General features: G+C 40.7%; 3 protein-coding genes across 5 annotated transcripts; all 3 read right to left on the reverse strand.

Annotated features, from left to right (window-relative positions):
* Nucleotides 1-2,945: 2,945 nt before the first annotated feature.
* Nucleotides 2,946-16,295, reverse strand: LOC124007343 (transmembrane protein 45B-like). Of its 2 annotated transcripts, none has more exons than XM_046317834.1 (6): nucleotides 16,156-16,295; nucleotides 4,711-4,913; nucleotides 4,389-4,601; nucleotides 4,016-4,200; nucleotides 3,757-3,899; nucleotides 2,946-3,447 (listed from the first exon to the last, which is right to left on the reverse strand). In XM_046317834.1, the coding sequence occupies exons 2-6, from the start codon at nucleotides 4,898-4,900 to the stop codon at nucleotides 3,345-3,347; spliced, it is 834 nt and encodes a 277-aa protein (XP_046173790.1). In that variant the 5' UTR covers nucleotides 4,901-4,913; nucleotides 16,156-16,295; the 3' UTR covers nucleotides 2,946-3,344. The 2 variants fall into 2 exon arrangements, with proteins under 2 accessions (XP_046173790.1, XP_046173791.1); XM_046317835.1 differs by lacking the exon at nucleotides 16,156-16,295 and adding an exon at nucleotides 6,161-6,288.
* LOC124007346 (guanine nucleotide-binding protein G(I)/G(S)/G(O) subunit gamma-8-like) lies at nucleotides 9,714-16,295 on the reverse strand. Of its 2 annotated transcripts, XM_046317837.1 has the most exons (4): nucleotides 16,156-16,288; nucleotides 11,146-11,226; nucleotides 10,247-10,365; nucleotides 9,714-10,065 (listed from the first exon to the last, which is right to left on the reverse strand). In XM_046317837.1, exons 3-4 carry the CDS (start codon nucleotides 10,328-10,330, stop codon nucleotides 9,937-9,939), a joined length of 213 nt encoding a protein of 70 aa, XP_046173793.1. In that variant the 5' UTR covers nucleotides 10,331-10,365; nucleotides 11,146-11,226; nucleotides 16,156-16,288; the 3' UTR covers nucleotides 9,714-9,936. The 2 variants fall into 2 exon arrangements, with proteins under 2 accessions (XP_046173793.1, XP_046173794.1); XM_046317838.1 differs by lacking the exon at nucleotides 11,146-11,226 and having other exon boundaries at nucleotides 16,156-16,295.
* Nucleotides 12,883-13,524, reverse strand: LOC124007345 (syncollin-like). The gene has a single exon (XM_046317836.1). The coding sequence runs from the start codon at nucleotides 13,489-13,491 to the stop codon at nucleotides 13,096-13,098; it is 396 nt and encodes a 131-aa protein (XP_046173792.1). The 5' UTR covers nucleotides 13,492-13,524; the 3' UTR covers nucleotides 12,883-13,095.
* Nucleotides 16,296-16,707: the final 412 nt, after the last annotated feature.

Below are 16,707 nucleotides of genomic sequence, written 5' to 3' on the forward strand. Positions count from 1 at the left end.
ACTTCGTAGCCTATAGCAGGGATCATCAACTAGATTCAGCCGCAGGACAATATTTTTCTGGAGTGGATGGTCGGGTGGCCAGAACATAATTTCAAATAATTTGTAGACTGCAAATTGACCACAAGAAGCCCAAACGGAATGTTTGTCTAAAACGTAATCATTTCAAACCTTACTTGCATTTGTATCTGATCACGTGTCTATTATGCGTGGAAATACTTGGGAACAGATTTCTTAAATTACAACCACTTGGAGCTGATTTCCTGGTGTCTTTACAGTCTTATGTCCAACAATGAAAATTCCACACGCAAAAGAAAACTTGTGGGACCAAATCAAATGTGGCCCGCGGGCCGCCAGCTGGAGAACCCTGGCCTATAGGGTATGGGTCATTTGATTGAGACTATACTAAATAGCTTATAAGGGCACTCAAATAGCATGCCCAGTGGAGAATCATAGATGAGGGGTGGCATCGGGCACACATCAAGCATCTCCTTATAAGCAACAAATTCTAAAACACTGAGAAATATAGAAATTTCATCAATTACAAATTATGATGCTCCCCTGGACTAGATAGAAAAAAAATACTAAACACTCCTCTTGAATAAAATTGACTAGGCATGACCCTCCTTCATTTTCCTCCAGGCACCCATTTATGTACATTTCAATCCATCCTTACTGTAAGCTTTCTTACAATAGGTGTCTAAGCTTTCTTACAGTAGGTGTCTAAGCTTTCTTACAGTAGGTGTCAGGCAAGGCTCGGTCAACAGCTTGTACATGTCACTATGCAAACTAGACTGAAACTAGCCTAGTTTTTACTAATGGTAAACAGACAGTGTATTTTCACCTTACTCATTGATCTTTATAAACAAATTCAAATTGATTGCTATTTATTTCTATCCAATTTAAAGCCAGAATGGTATGATGTCTTATCCAGTAAGCAGATACATTGTTCTAGGTATCCTTCATCTCTAAGTCTATGGAGGGCCTTATCATTGCAATTACTGACGATTTGAATGGAAAGTTTGTGGTTCCATCTTTAAGACATGGTATAAAAATATGATCGCAGTGTAACCTCTTACACTTACATTTAAGTCATTTAGCAGACGCTCTTATCCAGAGCTCTTGACATCCTGTCGTTGTTCATTTCATGATGATTCTGGTTGTAACATAGTGTTCTTTTTTTTCTGTGGTTGTGAAAGTAGAAGTATTTCATACCTAAAAAAATAAATAACTACAGTACAATGAATGAATTTTTTTAAACGATTTATTGAAAATATATACTGAAGAAAAATATAAATGCAACATGCAAAAATGTCTTAGATTTTACAGAGTTACAGTTCATATAAGGAAATCAGTCAACTGAAATAAATTCATTAGCCCTAATCTATGGATTTCACATGACTGGGAATACTGTTGGTCACAGACACCTTTGGTCATGTAGTGTATGTGGACATCTGCTCGTCTAACATCTCATTCCAAAATCATGGGCATTAATATGGAGTTGGTCCCCCCTTTAACAGCCTCCACTCTTCTGGGAAGGCTTTCCACTAGATGTTGGAACATTGCTGCTGGGACTTGCTTCCATTCAGCCACGAGCATTAGTGAGGTCTGGCACTGATGTTGGGCGATTAGGCCTGGCTCGCAGTCGGTGTTCCAATTTATCCCAAAGGTGTTCGATGGGGTTAAGGTCAGTGCTCTGTGCAGGCCAGTCAGGTTCTTCCAAACCAATCTCGACAAACCATTTCTGTATGGATCTCACTTTGTGCACGGGAGCATTGTCATGCTGAAACAGGAAAGTGACTTCACCAAACTGTTGCCACAAGAACCATGAAAAACAGCCCCAGACCATTATTCCTCCTCCACCAAACTTTACAGTTGGCACTATGAATTGGGGCAGGTAATGTTCTCCTTAGTTGATTAGGCTGTTAATTGGGGCTTGTGGAATGTTCCTCCCACTCCTCTTCAATGCCTAGTTAAATAAATAAGAAAAATGGCTGCACAAAGTTGCTGGATATTGGTGGCAACTGGAACACGCTGTCATACATGTCGATCCAGAGCATCTGGTGAGTATTCAGGCCAAGGAAGAACTGGGAAATTTTCAGCTTCCAGGAACTGTGTACAAATCCTTGTGACATGGGGCCGTGCATTATCATGCTGACACATGAGGTGACGGTTGCGGATGAATGACACGACAATGGGCCTCAGGATTCCATCACGGTATCTCTGCATTCAGATTGCCATCGATAAAATACAAATGTGTGCGTGGTCAATGGCTTATGTCTGCCCATACCATAACCCCACCACCACCACGGAGCACTCTGTTAACAACGTTGACATCAGCAAACCGCTCGCCCACACGACTCCATGCACGTGGTCTGTGAGGCCAGTTGGACGTACTGACAAATTCTCTAAAATGACTTTGGAGGCGGATTCTGGTAGAGAAATGTAAATGAAATTATCTGGCGACGGCTCTGTTGGACAATCCTGCAGTTAGAATGCCAATTGCACCCTGCCTAAAAACATGAGACATCTGTGGCATTGTGTTGTGTGACAAAACTGCACATTTTTAAAGTGGCCTTTTATTGTCCCCAGCAGAAGGTGCACCTGTATAATGATCATGCTGTTTAATCAGCTTTTTGATATGCCACACATTCAGATTGGAAACATAGGATCAACACTTTACATGTTGCATTTCTATTTTTGTTCAGTGTATTATCTTTGGTAATCCATTAGACGTTCTGTTTTTTTCCAGGGTGGAAGGAAGTACGTTGCTCTATAGCCACAGGCGGGATGAGCAAATGTTTAAACTGTCTTAAGAGGAGAGGAAACCCTGTCGGGTAACAATGTCCGGTGTTAATGTTTCACTTCAGGAAAGAAACCTCAAAAGAATGCTAGTACATTTCACTTATCTTGACAATCATAAATGAGCTTGTATACTTTGAATTACATGCATTTGTAAATCATTTTATTTGCAATTAATTTGGCCGTAATCTGAACTCAACAATGCACCTCATTATTTCATTGAAAATCGTGACTCAAAATAAAAAATACACACGCTAGCACTGATACAAACAGGAAAAAACTTAACCAAACTTCAGACAAAAAAAACTATTGGGGAGCAAACAATAACTGATCTACTACTGAACACACCAGTGGAAGCTGGTGAGGTGGAGGACGGCTCAATAATGGCTGGAACGTAGCTAATGGAATGGCATCAAACACTTCCATGTGTGTTGATGTAGTGTATTTGATACGATTCCGCTCCAACCATTACCACTTACCACTAACCCGTCCTCCCCAGTTAAGGTGCCACCAACCTCCTGTGTTACACTTCATGATCCATCTGCTTACTCTTCATCGGAATCCTGTAGCAGAGCCTTCTGGGAGCTGGATGTCTTTCTCATCCCGATCTCTATGTCCCCTCCCTTCCCTGCACATCTTTGTACACAGCTGTTAGGACCAGAGAAGAAGAAGCCATAGGTGGAGGTTGGCTCATACTGGCAGTGAATTTACCCAAGCTATATTAATGTAATGACTTAGTTTATTTCATTCAAGTTAAACTGACATTTACATTTTTGTCATTTAACATTCATCTTAAGATAGCTAGGTGGGATAACCACATCTCAGTCATAGTAAACACATTTTTCCTTAATAACGTAACTGTCAGCAAATCAGTGCTAGTAGGGATAAACTTACCTGACCTATTTGGAGACGGTATAAAAGCATATGGGTGAAACGTGGAGAAAGGAAGATGCTCACCACCAGCCCATCCAGTAGTTGATGCCAACGATCAGCAGGGCCACAGCTAGATGCCAGCAGAAGCACATGGTGACGAACATGGTGTTATCGTGTGCCTGCAGATCCCACTGTACTCTGTTTAATGGGTACAGCACGAATCCAATCTGAAAGAACAAACACATATTTGCTCAGTTTTTCTCTGTGAGAGTGTGATTCATGAGATCGACTCGTTTGAAAATGAAAGTGTTTTTTTTTTGGTGGTGGTTTGCTACTGTATTACCTGAAAGAACCAGGAGCCTTGCAGGATGGTTAGGCTGACCCTCAGCAGCTCCAGTACGATGTTATCTCGCATGAACACCTCCAACAGGGTGCTGGCAGCCACACCAAACACTGCCACAAACAGCAGGGAGTGGATGTGGGTATCCAGAGGAGGGCGCATGTGCACATGGAAGTAAAACAGAAACCCTGGAGGGGAATGGAACATCCTGGAATATTAACACAACATGACGATAACATCTAGTCAGTGTCTACAGTTCAAAGAGCAGGGAAATATTATTTGTAATAACTATAACAATTATCCTGATGGTAAGAATACTTGCAAATTAAGTATGCTAATGACTAGAGATGTACAATCAACCTTTTTGACACTGTACCTTCAATGAAAAAAGCCAGAGAGAGAGCAAGACGGTCAAGACCAAGTGGGACTGGAAGCGGTGACATACTGAGGACTTTAACAATTCCCCAGATGCCGAAGAAGAAGTACATTGTGCTGTGCTGCCAGTTCATCAGCTTCACCCAGGACTTAGTCTCTCTGAGATACAGGTGGCCATGGGGCCCATCTGGCACAAACTGCTCTGCCATGATGCCTACAGAATGACAGAACAACATCCCGGTCAAAAGTGGTTGAGAGATTCCATAGTGTAAAATCCTGAAAGAGAGAGTGGTACAAATAAGTTCACCAAGGAAGACACTCACCCACAAAGGCTAAGAAAATAACGAGTGACCCCTCGATTAAGTCGATTCTGTTAAAGAACAGGGGCAGTTTTTGTCTTCCTTTAGGCTGACGCCTCCTCCAGCAGTGTCGGAGAGGGTACATCACTGACCAACACAGGCCTAACAGCAGAAAGCAGCTGCCGGGAAGGGCATGTCCCTTGAAGTTGGCCATCCTCCTGTCAAAACTGAAAAATGAGAAATATGAATGATACATTAAATAAGAAACAAATAAACAAGTTGTTTTGTGATAATAGAAAGTACCACAGAGAGTGATTGTTTGAGCAACTTTACAATTTTCACAACTTTAATAAAATATCCCAAAAAAAGGTGCGTATGAGCTAAACGATGCAGATGGAAATGATTTTGTACAAGGCTTATTCAGTCATCCAGAATGAAAGTATATTTGTTTTTTTTTTATCTTGAGGTCAATTTAGAACACGCATTGAGTCCTGGCAATGACTCCCATGTATCCGGGAGATAGAATCCTAAATGTCCCAAAGACATTTGTCTAGCAAATTAAAATGCAAATCCATTTGTGCAGTCCAAAAGAGAGCTAGATGGTTAGAGAGAACCTAGAGGTGCATCGTAAAGAGAGAGAGACCAAGGCAAGAAAATGTGTAGTCTCCAGTCATGTCAGATAATTGACCCCAAAAAAGCACTTGTGTGATCATAGCAAATTTGACCTTTAATACAAATGCTGTACTGAGTTGAATATGCATGTGCTGTTTATAATAGGTCAATGTTTCTATGTTGTCTGTACTGTGGAAAAAAACAAGAGTTGGTTGTGCGGGTGATGTCCTTTAAGTCATGCTGGTGGGATGTCACTTACTTATTAGGCATCACAGTAGGCTGGAGTTCCATCCTTTTTATTTTTGGGTTGTTGGTTTAATGTATTGTATACTTTTGGTTGGTTACTGTTTATTTTAGTTTCGACAGAGGGTGTGTGTGTGTGTGTGTGTGTGTGTGTGTGTGTGTGTGTGTGTGTGTGTGTGTGTGTGTGTGTGTGTGTGTGTGTGTGTGTGTGTGTGTGTGTGTGTGTGTGTGTGTGTGTGTGTGTGTGTGTGTGTGTGTGTGTGTGTGTGATCAAAAAAAGAGGAGTGGTAAGCTATCTGTCAGACAAGTTTTTCTTGACTGTTCGCCTTGCATTCGCTTTCAACATTGCATAAAATATTGCCTTATTTTCTGTTCTCATCACAATTAAAACTAAGAATTGTTGATTTTGAGTTTAATTTGAGTATTTCTCCTCTTCTGTCTGGTCCTATAAATGAAGCCGTCAGACTTGTTGACATATGGGCTGTTACCGGATTAACACCAGAGACGGGACTTCATACCCTTACTCATCAATCATGAAAGAACACTGTTTTTCTCCACTATTAATAAACTGTATACAAAACAACCATAACAATCCAGAGAAAGTTTCAAATGTGCATACCTGGTTTGTTGTTACAGAGCAGTTGGATGACTGCTCCCTCTCAAATCAGTGAATCCTGTTAGTTGTGATGAATTGCAATAACAGTAGCCTACCTGTCCACACTGTGCACACCTGCTCGTCTACCTGTATTGAAAGCATCATGTGACGCTGCTCTTGCTTGCTCTGCATGACTTGACTGCGACCAATGAGCACAGCCCCCAGGGTTCTAATTACAAATGGAAACACATGGTATGCTTATTTTAATGATCTATTTATGAAATTAATGTATTTTTTGTTGATCATTGTAGTGCATCAATAGAATTATGTGAGACACCTGCAGTGTTTATGCCTACTTCAATAGGCTAATACCGGTTCCAAATGCAAACAGTTTGATCTAGTAGTATACAGTGCCTCCAGAAAGTAGTCACACCCCTTGATCCCCCCCCCCCCACACACATTATGTTGTGTTACAGCCTGATTTTAAAATGGTTTAAATTGAGATTTTTTGGGTCACTGGCCTACACACAATACCCCCTACCCCATTTTCAAAAATTGCACCAATTAATTATGAAAAGCTGAAATGTCTTAAGTCAAGTATTCGACCCCTTTGTTATGGCAAGCATAAATAAGTTAAGGAGTAGACATTTGCTTAACAAGTCACAAAAAAAGTAGCATAGACTCGCTCTGAGTGCAATACTAGCAAATAATTTATAACTAACCCAAGATAGTTCAAACGGGTGCTTCAGCTTTACAGCCCCTGTGACATGTCTGGGTTACCCCTTCTGTCTTTGATAATAGTGTTTAATGTGATCTTTGATTGACTACCTAATCTTTGTTCCCCATACATACAATTATCTGTAAGGTCCCTCAGTCGAGCAATGAATTTCAAACACAGATTCAACCACAAAGACCAGGGAGGTTTTCCAGTGCCTCGTAAAGAAGTGCAGCTACAGTATTGGTAGATGGGTTAGAAAAAAAGAAGCAGACATTAAATATCCCTTTGAGCATGGTGAAGTTATTAATCACACTTTGGATGGTGTATCAATACACCCAGTCACTACAAAGATACATGCCGGAGAGGAAAGAAACTGCTCAGGGATTTCACCAATGATGACTTTAAACAGTTACAGAGATGAATGGCTGTGACAAGAGAACTGAGGATGGATCAACAACATTGTAGTTACTCCACAATACTAACCTAATTGACAGTGAAAAGAAGGAAGCCTGTACAGAATAAAAAATTGTCCAAAACATGCATACTGTTTTCAACAAGATCTGGAACCCTACAAATCAGCCGGGCTAGACAATCTGGACCCTCTCTTTCAAAAAAATATCTGCCGAAATTGTTGCAACCCCTATTACTAGCCTGTTCAACCTCTCTTTCGTATCGTCTGAGATTCCCAAAGATTGGAAAGCTGCCGCGGTCATCCCCCTCTTCAAAGGGGGTGACACTCTAGACGCAAACTGCTACAGACCTATATCTATCCTACCCTGTCTTTCTAAGGTCTTCGAAAGTCAAGTTAACAAACAGATTACTGACCATTTCGAATCCCACCGTACCTTCTCCGCTATGCAATCTGGTTTCAGAGCTGGTCATGGGTGCACCTCAGCCACGCTCAAGGTCCTTAACGATATCATAACCGCCATCGATAAGAGACATTACTGTGCAGCTGTATTCATCGACCTAGCCAAGGCTTTCGACTCTGTCAATCTCAAAATTCTTATTGGCAGACTCGACAGCCTTGGTTTCTCAAATGATTGACTCGCCTGGTTTACCAACTACTTCTCTGATAGAGTTTGGTGTGTCACAGGGTTCAATTCTTGGGCCGACTCTTTTCTGTATACATCAATGATGTTGCTCTTGCTGCTGGAGATTCTCTGATCCACCTCTACGCAGACAACACCATTCTGTATACTTCTAGCCTCTCCTTGGACACTGTGTTATCTAACCTCCAGACGAGCTTCAATGCCATACAACTCTCCTTCCTGGCCTCCAACTGCTCTTAAACGCAAATAAAACTAAATGCATGCTATTCAATCGATCACTGCCCGCACCTGCCCGCCCGTCCAGCATCACTACTCTGGACCGCTCTGACTTAGAATACGTGGACAACTACAAATACCTGGGTGTCTGGTTAGACTGTAAACTCTCCTTCCAGACTCACATTAAGCATCTCCAATCCAAAATGAAATCTAGAATCGGCTTCCTTCCTAACAAAGCATCCTTCACTCATGCTACCAAACATACCCTCGTAAAACTGACCATCCTACCGATCCTCGACTTTTGTGAAGTCATCTATAAAATAGCCTCCAACACTCTACTCAACAAACTGGATGTATTCTATCACAGTGCCATCCGTTTTGTCACCAAAGCCCCATACACTACCCACCATTGCGACCTGTACGCTCTCGTTGGTTGGCCCTCGCTTCATACTCGTCGCCAAATCCACTGGCTACAGGTTATCTACAAGTCTCTGCTAGGTAAAGTCCCGCCTTATCTGAGCACACTGGTCACCCGAGCAGTAACCCTACCCACTCGTAGCACGCACTCCAGCAGATGTATCTCCCTGGCCAATTCTTCCTTTGGTCGTCTTTCCTTCCAGTTCTCTGCTGCCCATGACTGGAACGAATTGCAAAAATCTCTGAAGCTGAACTCACATCTCCCTCACTAGCTTTAAGCACCAGCTGTCAGAGCAGCTTACAGATCACTGCACCTGTACATAGCCCATCTGTAAACAGCCCATCTATCGACCCACCTCATCCCCATACTGGTATTTATTTATTTTGCTCCTTTGCACCCCAGTATCTCTACCTGCACATTCATCTTCTGCCGATCTAACATTCCAGTGTTTAATTGCTATATTGTAATTACTTCGCCACCATGGCCTATTTATTTCCTTAACTTAATTAATTTGCACTCACTGTATAGACTTTTTGTTTTATTTTGTTCTACTGTATTATTGACTGTATGTTTTGTTTATTCCATGTGTAACTCTGTGTTGTTGTATGTGTCGAATTGCTACGCTTTATCTTGGCCAGGTCGAAGTTGCAAATGAGAACTTGTTCTCAACTAGCCTACCTGGTTAAATAAAAAATATATAAAAAATAATTCAGGCTGTAACAACAAAGTGGAATAAGTCAAGGGGTATGAATACTTTCTGAAGGCAGGTAGCTATTTTGTTGTCAATTTCAAAATAACCGAAATTTGACTTTTCTATACCAGGGCTGTTCAAATCCAGTCCTGAAGGGCTGAAACACTTCTGTTTTTTGTTTCTACCTGGTGGATAATTGCACTCACCTGGTATCCCAGGTCTGAATTAGTCCCTGATTTGAAGGAGAGGATGAAAACCAGAAGTGGCATCACCCTCCATGACCGGAGTTGAACAGCCCTGTTCAACACTGTTGTGTAACCTCTGAAAAGGGTCATAGAACTCTCAGATGTCAGGCATTTTACAGAAGAATATTGCTGTTTTTAGGAGGATTTAGGCGCAATTTCAGTTAATGTCTTACTTTCAGGGAGGTGTTTGCTGGAAGGGAGAGGCCAGTGTAAATGCCAGACTCAAATGAAATTTGCTCCCATCATCAATAATGTTTATTTCAGTCAATCAGATCAATCCAGATAAATATTTAAAGCATTTACTATACAGGTTTTTAAATACAAAATCATCACCCTGACTAGGCATAACAAAACCAACATTTTCAAGTGTTCTTCACTGTTACTATCAGATTTATTCCTTAGAACTGCCAATTAATTCTTGCTAATAATGACACAAAACTTGGGGTTATAAGTGCGGGGATCAGAGTATTGCACAGAAGAATTTCTTCTCCCGAAAGGGGTTCTCAGAGGATGGCACTGGTGTCACCAGCGGGTCCTCCTTGGCATGAGCCTCACAGAAGGCCATTAGATCAGCTGCTGCTTTGGACACCTGCACATATAAAACATGGTTAACAAAGATAAAAGATAAAAGATTGGAGAGTGGGGAAAAAGACAATGTGCTCTATTTACAATGTAGTTACTGATAATCAACAGTTTATTCGGTAACATGAAGAGATATAATGTACTACTGGTACTCCAGCGCGTACGCCCTGTAACCATTCGCTGCTCACCATCATTCTTTCAATGTTGACCTCCAGTTTCAGCTGTTCCACTGTCTTGCGAGCATCTGCAATCTTAGCCATGTTATTGGACATCCTGCTTCCTCTCGCCGTACCTCAGCCTGGTCCAACTGTTTATAGATCATGCATTATGTTAATGCAAAATCACACTTTTCTTCAAATCCGTTAAAATCCATTTTCCATCATACATACATGCCAAAGAGATAGTGTGTAATGGTTTCATGTGCTTGTTATTGCTTCTGCTGCCTGGGTCTCAGCTGGAAGTGTTACAGTGAGGGCCTCAGAGGGAGAGGTGCAGGGAGGGGCATGCATAGGCAGCAGCATTACCCAAGGGGCACTTCACTTGTTTCTCTGTATCTGTATATGTATCTGTAAATGACATTTGCTTAACACTTATTATCCTTTAATGAGGATCGTACTGTATTTGTGATGATTAAAAGTAGCATTCATTCTCTTACACATTGCATGTGAATAAAGAAAATAACAACCACCTCTCTCATCCCTCCATTTACAATGCCCAATTTTGTTGCTGGTAATCATGTCGCGCGCGGTTTGTCTCTTGATGACCGTTGCCCACTATGCCCATTCAGAGGGCAGTGAAACATCCAAACTTAACTGCAGTTTATTTTCTCAGTATTTTCTTTCATCGACAACTGAATGAACTGATGATGAAAACAGTTGTGTTTTTGACATGAGCATTTACATAACATGACCTGCACTTTAATGGACTGTTACTACAAAAAATATGCAAAACTTTATCATTATTTGCCTATATCAGAACACAGCCAAATGTATGTTTTATTTTCCAAAACACAATGGCACTGTCACTATGGTCTACAACACATAAACATCAACACAATTGAATTCAAAGAGTCTAATTAGCCACTTACCAAAAAAACAAGACAGACGGGTTGGTAGGTCCAGGGTTCTACAGTTGAGGTGTGATAGTTGAACAAGGCACACTCCACCCACTTAGAGTTCCAAATGGAGAGAGATTAGGGGTAAGATGGGGAGGAGTGCTTGAATAGGTTGCCTCCTCTTATAATTAGCTGTCTTTCTAGCCCCATGTTGGGCTCAATGCAACAGTAGTAGCAGGCGACATGGGGGTGTGACCTTCCTTTCTTTATCATTTGCTTGTCATCAATTAGACCAGCATTTGATCTGTTTGCCCTAGACAACTACATCGTTCTTTGGAAAGGAGATTGTAATTTTGTTGTAAAGGTTGTACTTTTTTTCTCGGTATAATTTTTCTTGCAAATTTGGGTAATGCTTATTGGAGTTAATTATTTAAGCCAGTGATCTGCGTGTAACCAAGAGCCTTAGGCAGGACTGGTGACATGAGAGATACGCCCAGTGGTTGTTTTCCCACATATTCCCACAACAAATATGTACCTGCAAGATTACACAAGACTCTACACATTTTATCTGTTGGGATTGAAGGGAGAGAATATCATCGTTATCTTAAAATACTCTTCATGGAGTGTAATACGGAATGTTTAATACCATATAGCTAGCCTATTATCATAATTCATTGTGCGGCTAGGGATCCTGACAGTCTGATATAGCATGTGAAGTGAAATCTCTCAAGGTGTAGTTACAGTAAGCTCCAAGTAACTCATAGTACTGCCTGGATTGTCAGTATCTCCAGCAGGGCTTGCAGGGTTGCCAGACAACAGCAGGGGGCACAGTGGCTGCCTCATAGTTGAATGCCAAGCGTCTCATTAGCAGGTGTTTTCCTGCATTAATTGGTCGTCTCACTGCAAGTAGTGGGCTCCAACCAGCCCAACCAGCTAGCCCTTCTACACTAACCCTTTCTCTGCTGCTGGGGCAGAGGTGGATAGTTTGCCCACAGAAATGTGTTCTGTTAAATGGTGATTTTTTAAATTGAATTCATGTTCTTTTACGAAACTTTTACTCTAGAGTCTAGACCAGGGGTACTGAACTCTGACCCTACGATGTCCGGAGCCTTCTGGACTTCTGTTCTATCTGATAATTAATTGCACACACCTGGTGTTCCAGTCCCTGATTAGAGGGGAACTGGCTTCGAGGTCCAGATTTAAGTTTGAGGGGGCTAGACCATGGTGTAATGATATATCATACCATGTATGGAAGTTGCCACAGAGGGCCAAGCAGCTGGTGAGTCATTGAGATGTTTAGAGGTTAAATAACAGCAGTTTATGTACACTTGTTGATGATATAATTGTTCTGGGCTAGGCCTTTGTGCAGCCCACTGGAGTTGGATGTGACCTGGAGGCACCAACCTCTGTTGAAGACCATTTTCCAGCCCAAGCACTACATGCACTTTTTTTGCTACATAAATTAATTCTATTATTATGTTTTATTATTATATATTGTGCTAAAATCTATACTTCACCCTGAACTGAATGAATTCTGCAGACGATAATGACGGCCCATTGTCAGACACTAACTTGTTCAGATTACACCTGAGACTATTCTGGTGCATTTTAAACTTGTTTTCTTTGCTGACTGGCCATTTCCCTTAACATTTAGTCAATGAATACATTCAAAACACATTTTTAAAAGGGATACTTTGTTTTAAGGCCTGTTATTATGAACTGACCTGGACAAAACATTTTCCCTGAAATAAATTCACATAGGCCCAAAGATGATTTGCAGAAAGACATTTATTCTCCAGACACAGGATATCATTATCATGCACTCAACATAGTCTCTGTTTTGATTGGCAGACTCCTGTTGGCAGACTCTCCTGCTGACAGACTCTCTTCTTGCATGATCTCTAAACTCGTCCTCAGGCTAATTGCGCATAACAATTCTGAGGAATGGGTTGAAGTGTCTGGTGAACGTGATGATGTTGGCCTCTAGCACACACAGTAGTATCCAGAGATGTCGTTTTCCCAATCGCCGAAAAAACCTTGCATCGTTTCTTTGAGGCGATATTTGATTCCAGCACCGAATTTAGATTTGCTTCCTCTCTTCTTGGTGTATTTCCAAACAGTAAGGCTGCAACCTCTTGATACCACCAAGGAAGAGATACGGTTGTTCCAGCGCCATGGGATGATAGGGACGTCCTCACCTGGGTAAGCATCAAGGTACTCTCCCCCACAACTCTGCTCGTAATAATAGTGACTGTCCTCGAACATACGTGCGCAAAGCTTCACGCCATCTGCGTCTTTCAACGCATTGGCTTCTGGGCATTGGGCATTGAGGACTTCAAAGCACAAAGTGCTCAGAAGCAGAGCGATCATCACCTTCATGGTTGCTTCGTTGGTGTCTGGACAGAAGGGGTGCAGGTGTCTCCTTAAATAGCTTTAATAACCTCTGACCATGTGGATGTTTTGTCATGTGTGAGAATTTGTGTGTATAAGCAGGTGTCCTGAAGGTTTCTCTTTTTGAACCAGATTAGAACCAGTTCAGAAACCAACATGATACATATTGACCTAGCTATATTACTTACAAATAGGCTATATCTTTTAGCCAAATAATGTGTAATACTTAATAACTTTCATGAACAATCCATTTTGCGGTTTTATAAATGTTTATAAATGCTTTATACATTTTTACAAATAATGAAATAATTATTTATTAATGGTGTATAAAATGCTTATTCATGAAAGGTTATAAAGTGTTACCAAATAAAATAATAAAAGGCATCACTCTCAGTCTGGTCAAATCAGATATTTGTTTATTACCAGAAACACATCTAACTGATCTTGAACATGAAACATTAGAAATAAAGTGGATTGGCCAGATGTGTTATGTTTCCTTTAACTCCAAGAGCAGAGGGGTCGCCATCCTCATCAACATAGAAACACGATTTAAACTAATATATTTTAGGGTGCTTCATTTTAATTCATGGTATAATCAACAATCAATCATACACCATGCTGAATTCATATGGTCCCAAAACTGACTATCCTCAATTTGTCCATTTAATCTTAAAGCATTTACAAGATTTTACCAACTCCAGAATTCTAGTTGGAGGAGACATTAACGCTGTTATTGACCCACTAGCTGAGAAGTCCCATGGCAGTGCGCACATGCATTCAACAAGCGCGCCAGGAACCATTAAAAGCTACATGGTAAAACAAGGTATGGTGGATATTTGGCGCCTCTTCAATCCGGACGAGAGAGAGTATACCTGTATCTCACTTTATCATAAAACGTAATCCCGTATAAACCTTTTCATCGGTAATGCATTTTTGCAATCCCAAATTTCCAAACCCCAAATTCATTCGAGTAGCACCTCCGATTACGCATTGATCAACCTTGTTTTAACCATCAACTCCGAACGTCATCCTTCAATATGGAAATGTAACACCTTGCTTCTATCAGATTCCAAATTCGATACGCATTTTAATGGGAAATGGAACAAATTCATTGAGTTTAAATGCATGGGAGTGTATCTGAGCCAATGTATTTCAGTAATTTCAAATAATTTCCAAGTGTATTTATTAGCACATCTGAATGTACGCCGACACTACTCTTAGAAACTGCAAAAGTAGTACTTAGAGGAAAAAATATGTTTCTGCTCGGCAAAGAAGAAAAAGTAAAATAAAAAAAGTTGAATTTGCGATATTTGTCAAGGAGCTTGATACCCTCTTTACGTCTACTCAAACGGATGATATAAGCGACTATTACAAGGCCAAACTCAAATGTAATTTAATTATTTCTGCAGAAACAGAGGCTTTAATTATGAGAACGCAACAAAATGACCCCGAACTCGAGGATAAATCCGGAAATTTCTTGGCTAATATGCTTAAACATAACAAGGAAATGTTGATAATCCACTCTATTTAAAACATTGAAGGTAACGTAACCAAAATGAAAATATTAATTCCATCTCCAAAGCATTTGATTCCAAACTACTATATATACTGAGCTAACTCCCAACGAATTGCATCTCACTTCCCATACCGATATTCCTACTGCATTAGTGATGTTGGAAGCAGAGAAGGCATCTGACAGTCGATCTGACCTTCCTGAACTTGGCACTTGAGTAATTCGGTTTTAGTGCATACAGTTGAAGTCGGAAGTTTACATACACTTAGTTTGGAGTCATTAAAACTCGTTTTTCAACCACTCCACAAATTTCTTGTTAACAAACTATAGTTTTGGCAAGTCGGTTAGGACATCTAATTTGTGCATGACACAAGACATTTTTCGATATAGGACTTGAATATATGTCGATATAGGACTCGTTTTACTGTGGATATATTTACTTTTGTACCTGCCAAAACTATAGTTTGTTAACCAGACATTTGTGCAGTGATTGAAAAACAAGTTATAATGACTCCAACCTAAGTGTATGTAAACTACCGACTTCAACTGTAGCTCACCACAAGCCTCCGTATATACCAATAATATAATCTCATATCTGTTCAAATTACTAAATGGGACCAGACAAGGCTGTCCAATGTCTCCACTTCTGTTTAAAAAAAATATTGAACCCTTGGCTGCTGCTGTTTGCCAAAACAGTTCAATCATAGGTGTCCGATCCCCAAACATAACTCACAAAATAAGTGTCTATGCTGATGATATTCTGATGTTCGTACAAGAACCCGATTGATCATTAGAACACTTGCTCTCGACAACCAACACATTCGGTAGTACAGTATATCAGGATATAAGATTAATTGGGGCAAATCAGAGATCCTCCCCATAAATCAATTTAATTGGAAGTCTTTAGCCAAAATAAATCAAAAATCCTACATAGATTCCACTACACCAATAGAATGTTGTCACCAATGGGGCTTGTTGATTCACCTCTGTGTCCATTCTGCCAAAAATACCTTCCAGACACTCATCTCCATGCATTCTGGTTTTGTTCCATCATTGAGAATTTCTGTGAAAAAACATTCTCTCAGACGTCCTCCATATTACAATTCCTGCATCCCCAATCACTTTGTATAATGCATTACCTTGACGATGACGTCCCCTGTGTTTTTGCTATCCCCAAGGACAAAAAAAACTGTTCCTATTAATTTCATTAACAATCTTCAAAAAAAGTGATACTGTTAAACTGGAAAAGCAGATCCAATGTTCCAACCATACACTGGCTTAGATTACTGTCTGACCTGGCCTCCCTGGAGAGATCCACCTTCAAACAAAATAACAACTGAAGGACTTTAACACAATCTGGGAACCATTCCTATCCTACATTCCCCCAGGCAACCCCAGACAATATCAAATATGGCACATCCTTCCTGTCCCGTTCTGTTCCATTCTGTCCTGTCTTCTCCAGTCTGCTCATCGCTTGATTTGTCCTGTTTTGACTTCTCCCTTATTTTTAGCTTCCTCTTTTTTGTATTTTTACCCAACCTTTCTGCTCTTTCTTGCTTTTTAGTTGCAGTTGACCTTCTTCACTATAATAAACAGCTGTATGTACTGTTGGATGGTGGGATGGGGAGGGTAAAGAGGTGGTAGAGCTATGTGACGGGAGTGGGTATCAAGAAGATACTAGCTCATATTTG

The sequence above is a fragment of the Oncorhynchus gorbuscha genome, linkage group LG20 (assembly GCF_021184085.1).
Source record: "Oncorhynchus gorbuscha isolate QuinsamMale2020 ecotype Even-year linkage group LG20, OgorEven_v1.0, whole genome shotgun sequence".
In the NCBI taxonomy this organism is placed as follows: domain Eukaryota; kingdom Metazoa; phylum Chordata; class Actinopteri; order Salmoniformes; family Salmonidae; genus Oncorhynchus; species Oncorhynchus gorbuscha.

Excerpts from the sequence above, each read along its gene's own strand:
- LOC124007345 (XM_046317836.1), bottom strand. The coding sequence starts at position 13,491 with ATGAAGGTGATGATCGCTCTGCTTCTGAGCACTTTGTGCTTTGAAGTC.
- LOC124007346 (XM_046317838.1), bottom strand. The coding sequence starts at position 10,330 with ATGTCCAATAACATGGCTAAGATTGCAGATGCTCGCAAGACAGTGGAA. Across the intron at positions 10,066-10,246 it reads TCAACATTGAAAGAATGATG|GTGTCCAAAGCAGCAGCTGA; the intron begins GTGAGCAGCGAA and ends TTATATGTGCAG.
- LOC124007343 (XM_046317834.1), bottom strand. The coding sequence starts at position 4,900 with ATGGCCAACTTCAAGGGACATGCCCTTCCCGGCAGCTGCTTTCTGCTG. Across the intron at positions 4,201-4,388 it reads TCTGGCTTTTTTCATTGAAG|GGTTTCTGTTTTACTTCCAT; the intron begins GTACAGTGTCAA and ends ATTCCCCTCCAG. Across the intron at positions 3,900-4,015 it reads AAGGCTCCTGGTTCTTTCAG|ATTGGATTCGTGCTGTACCC; the intron begins GTAATACAGTAG and ends TTGTTCTTTCAG.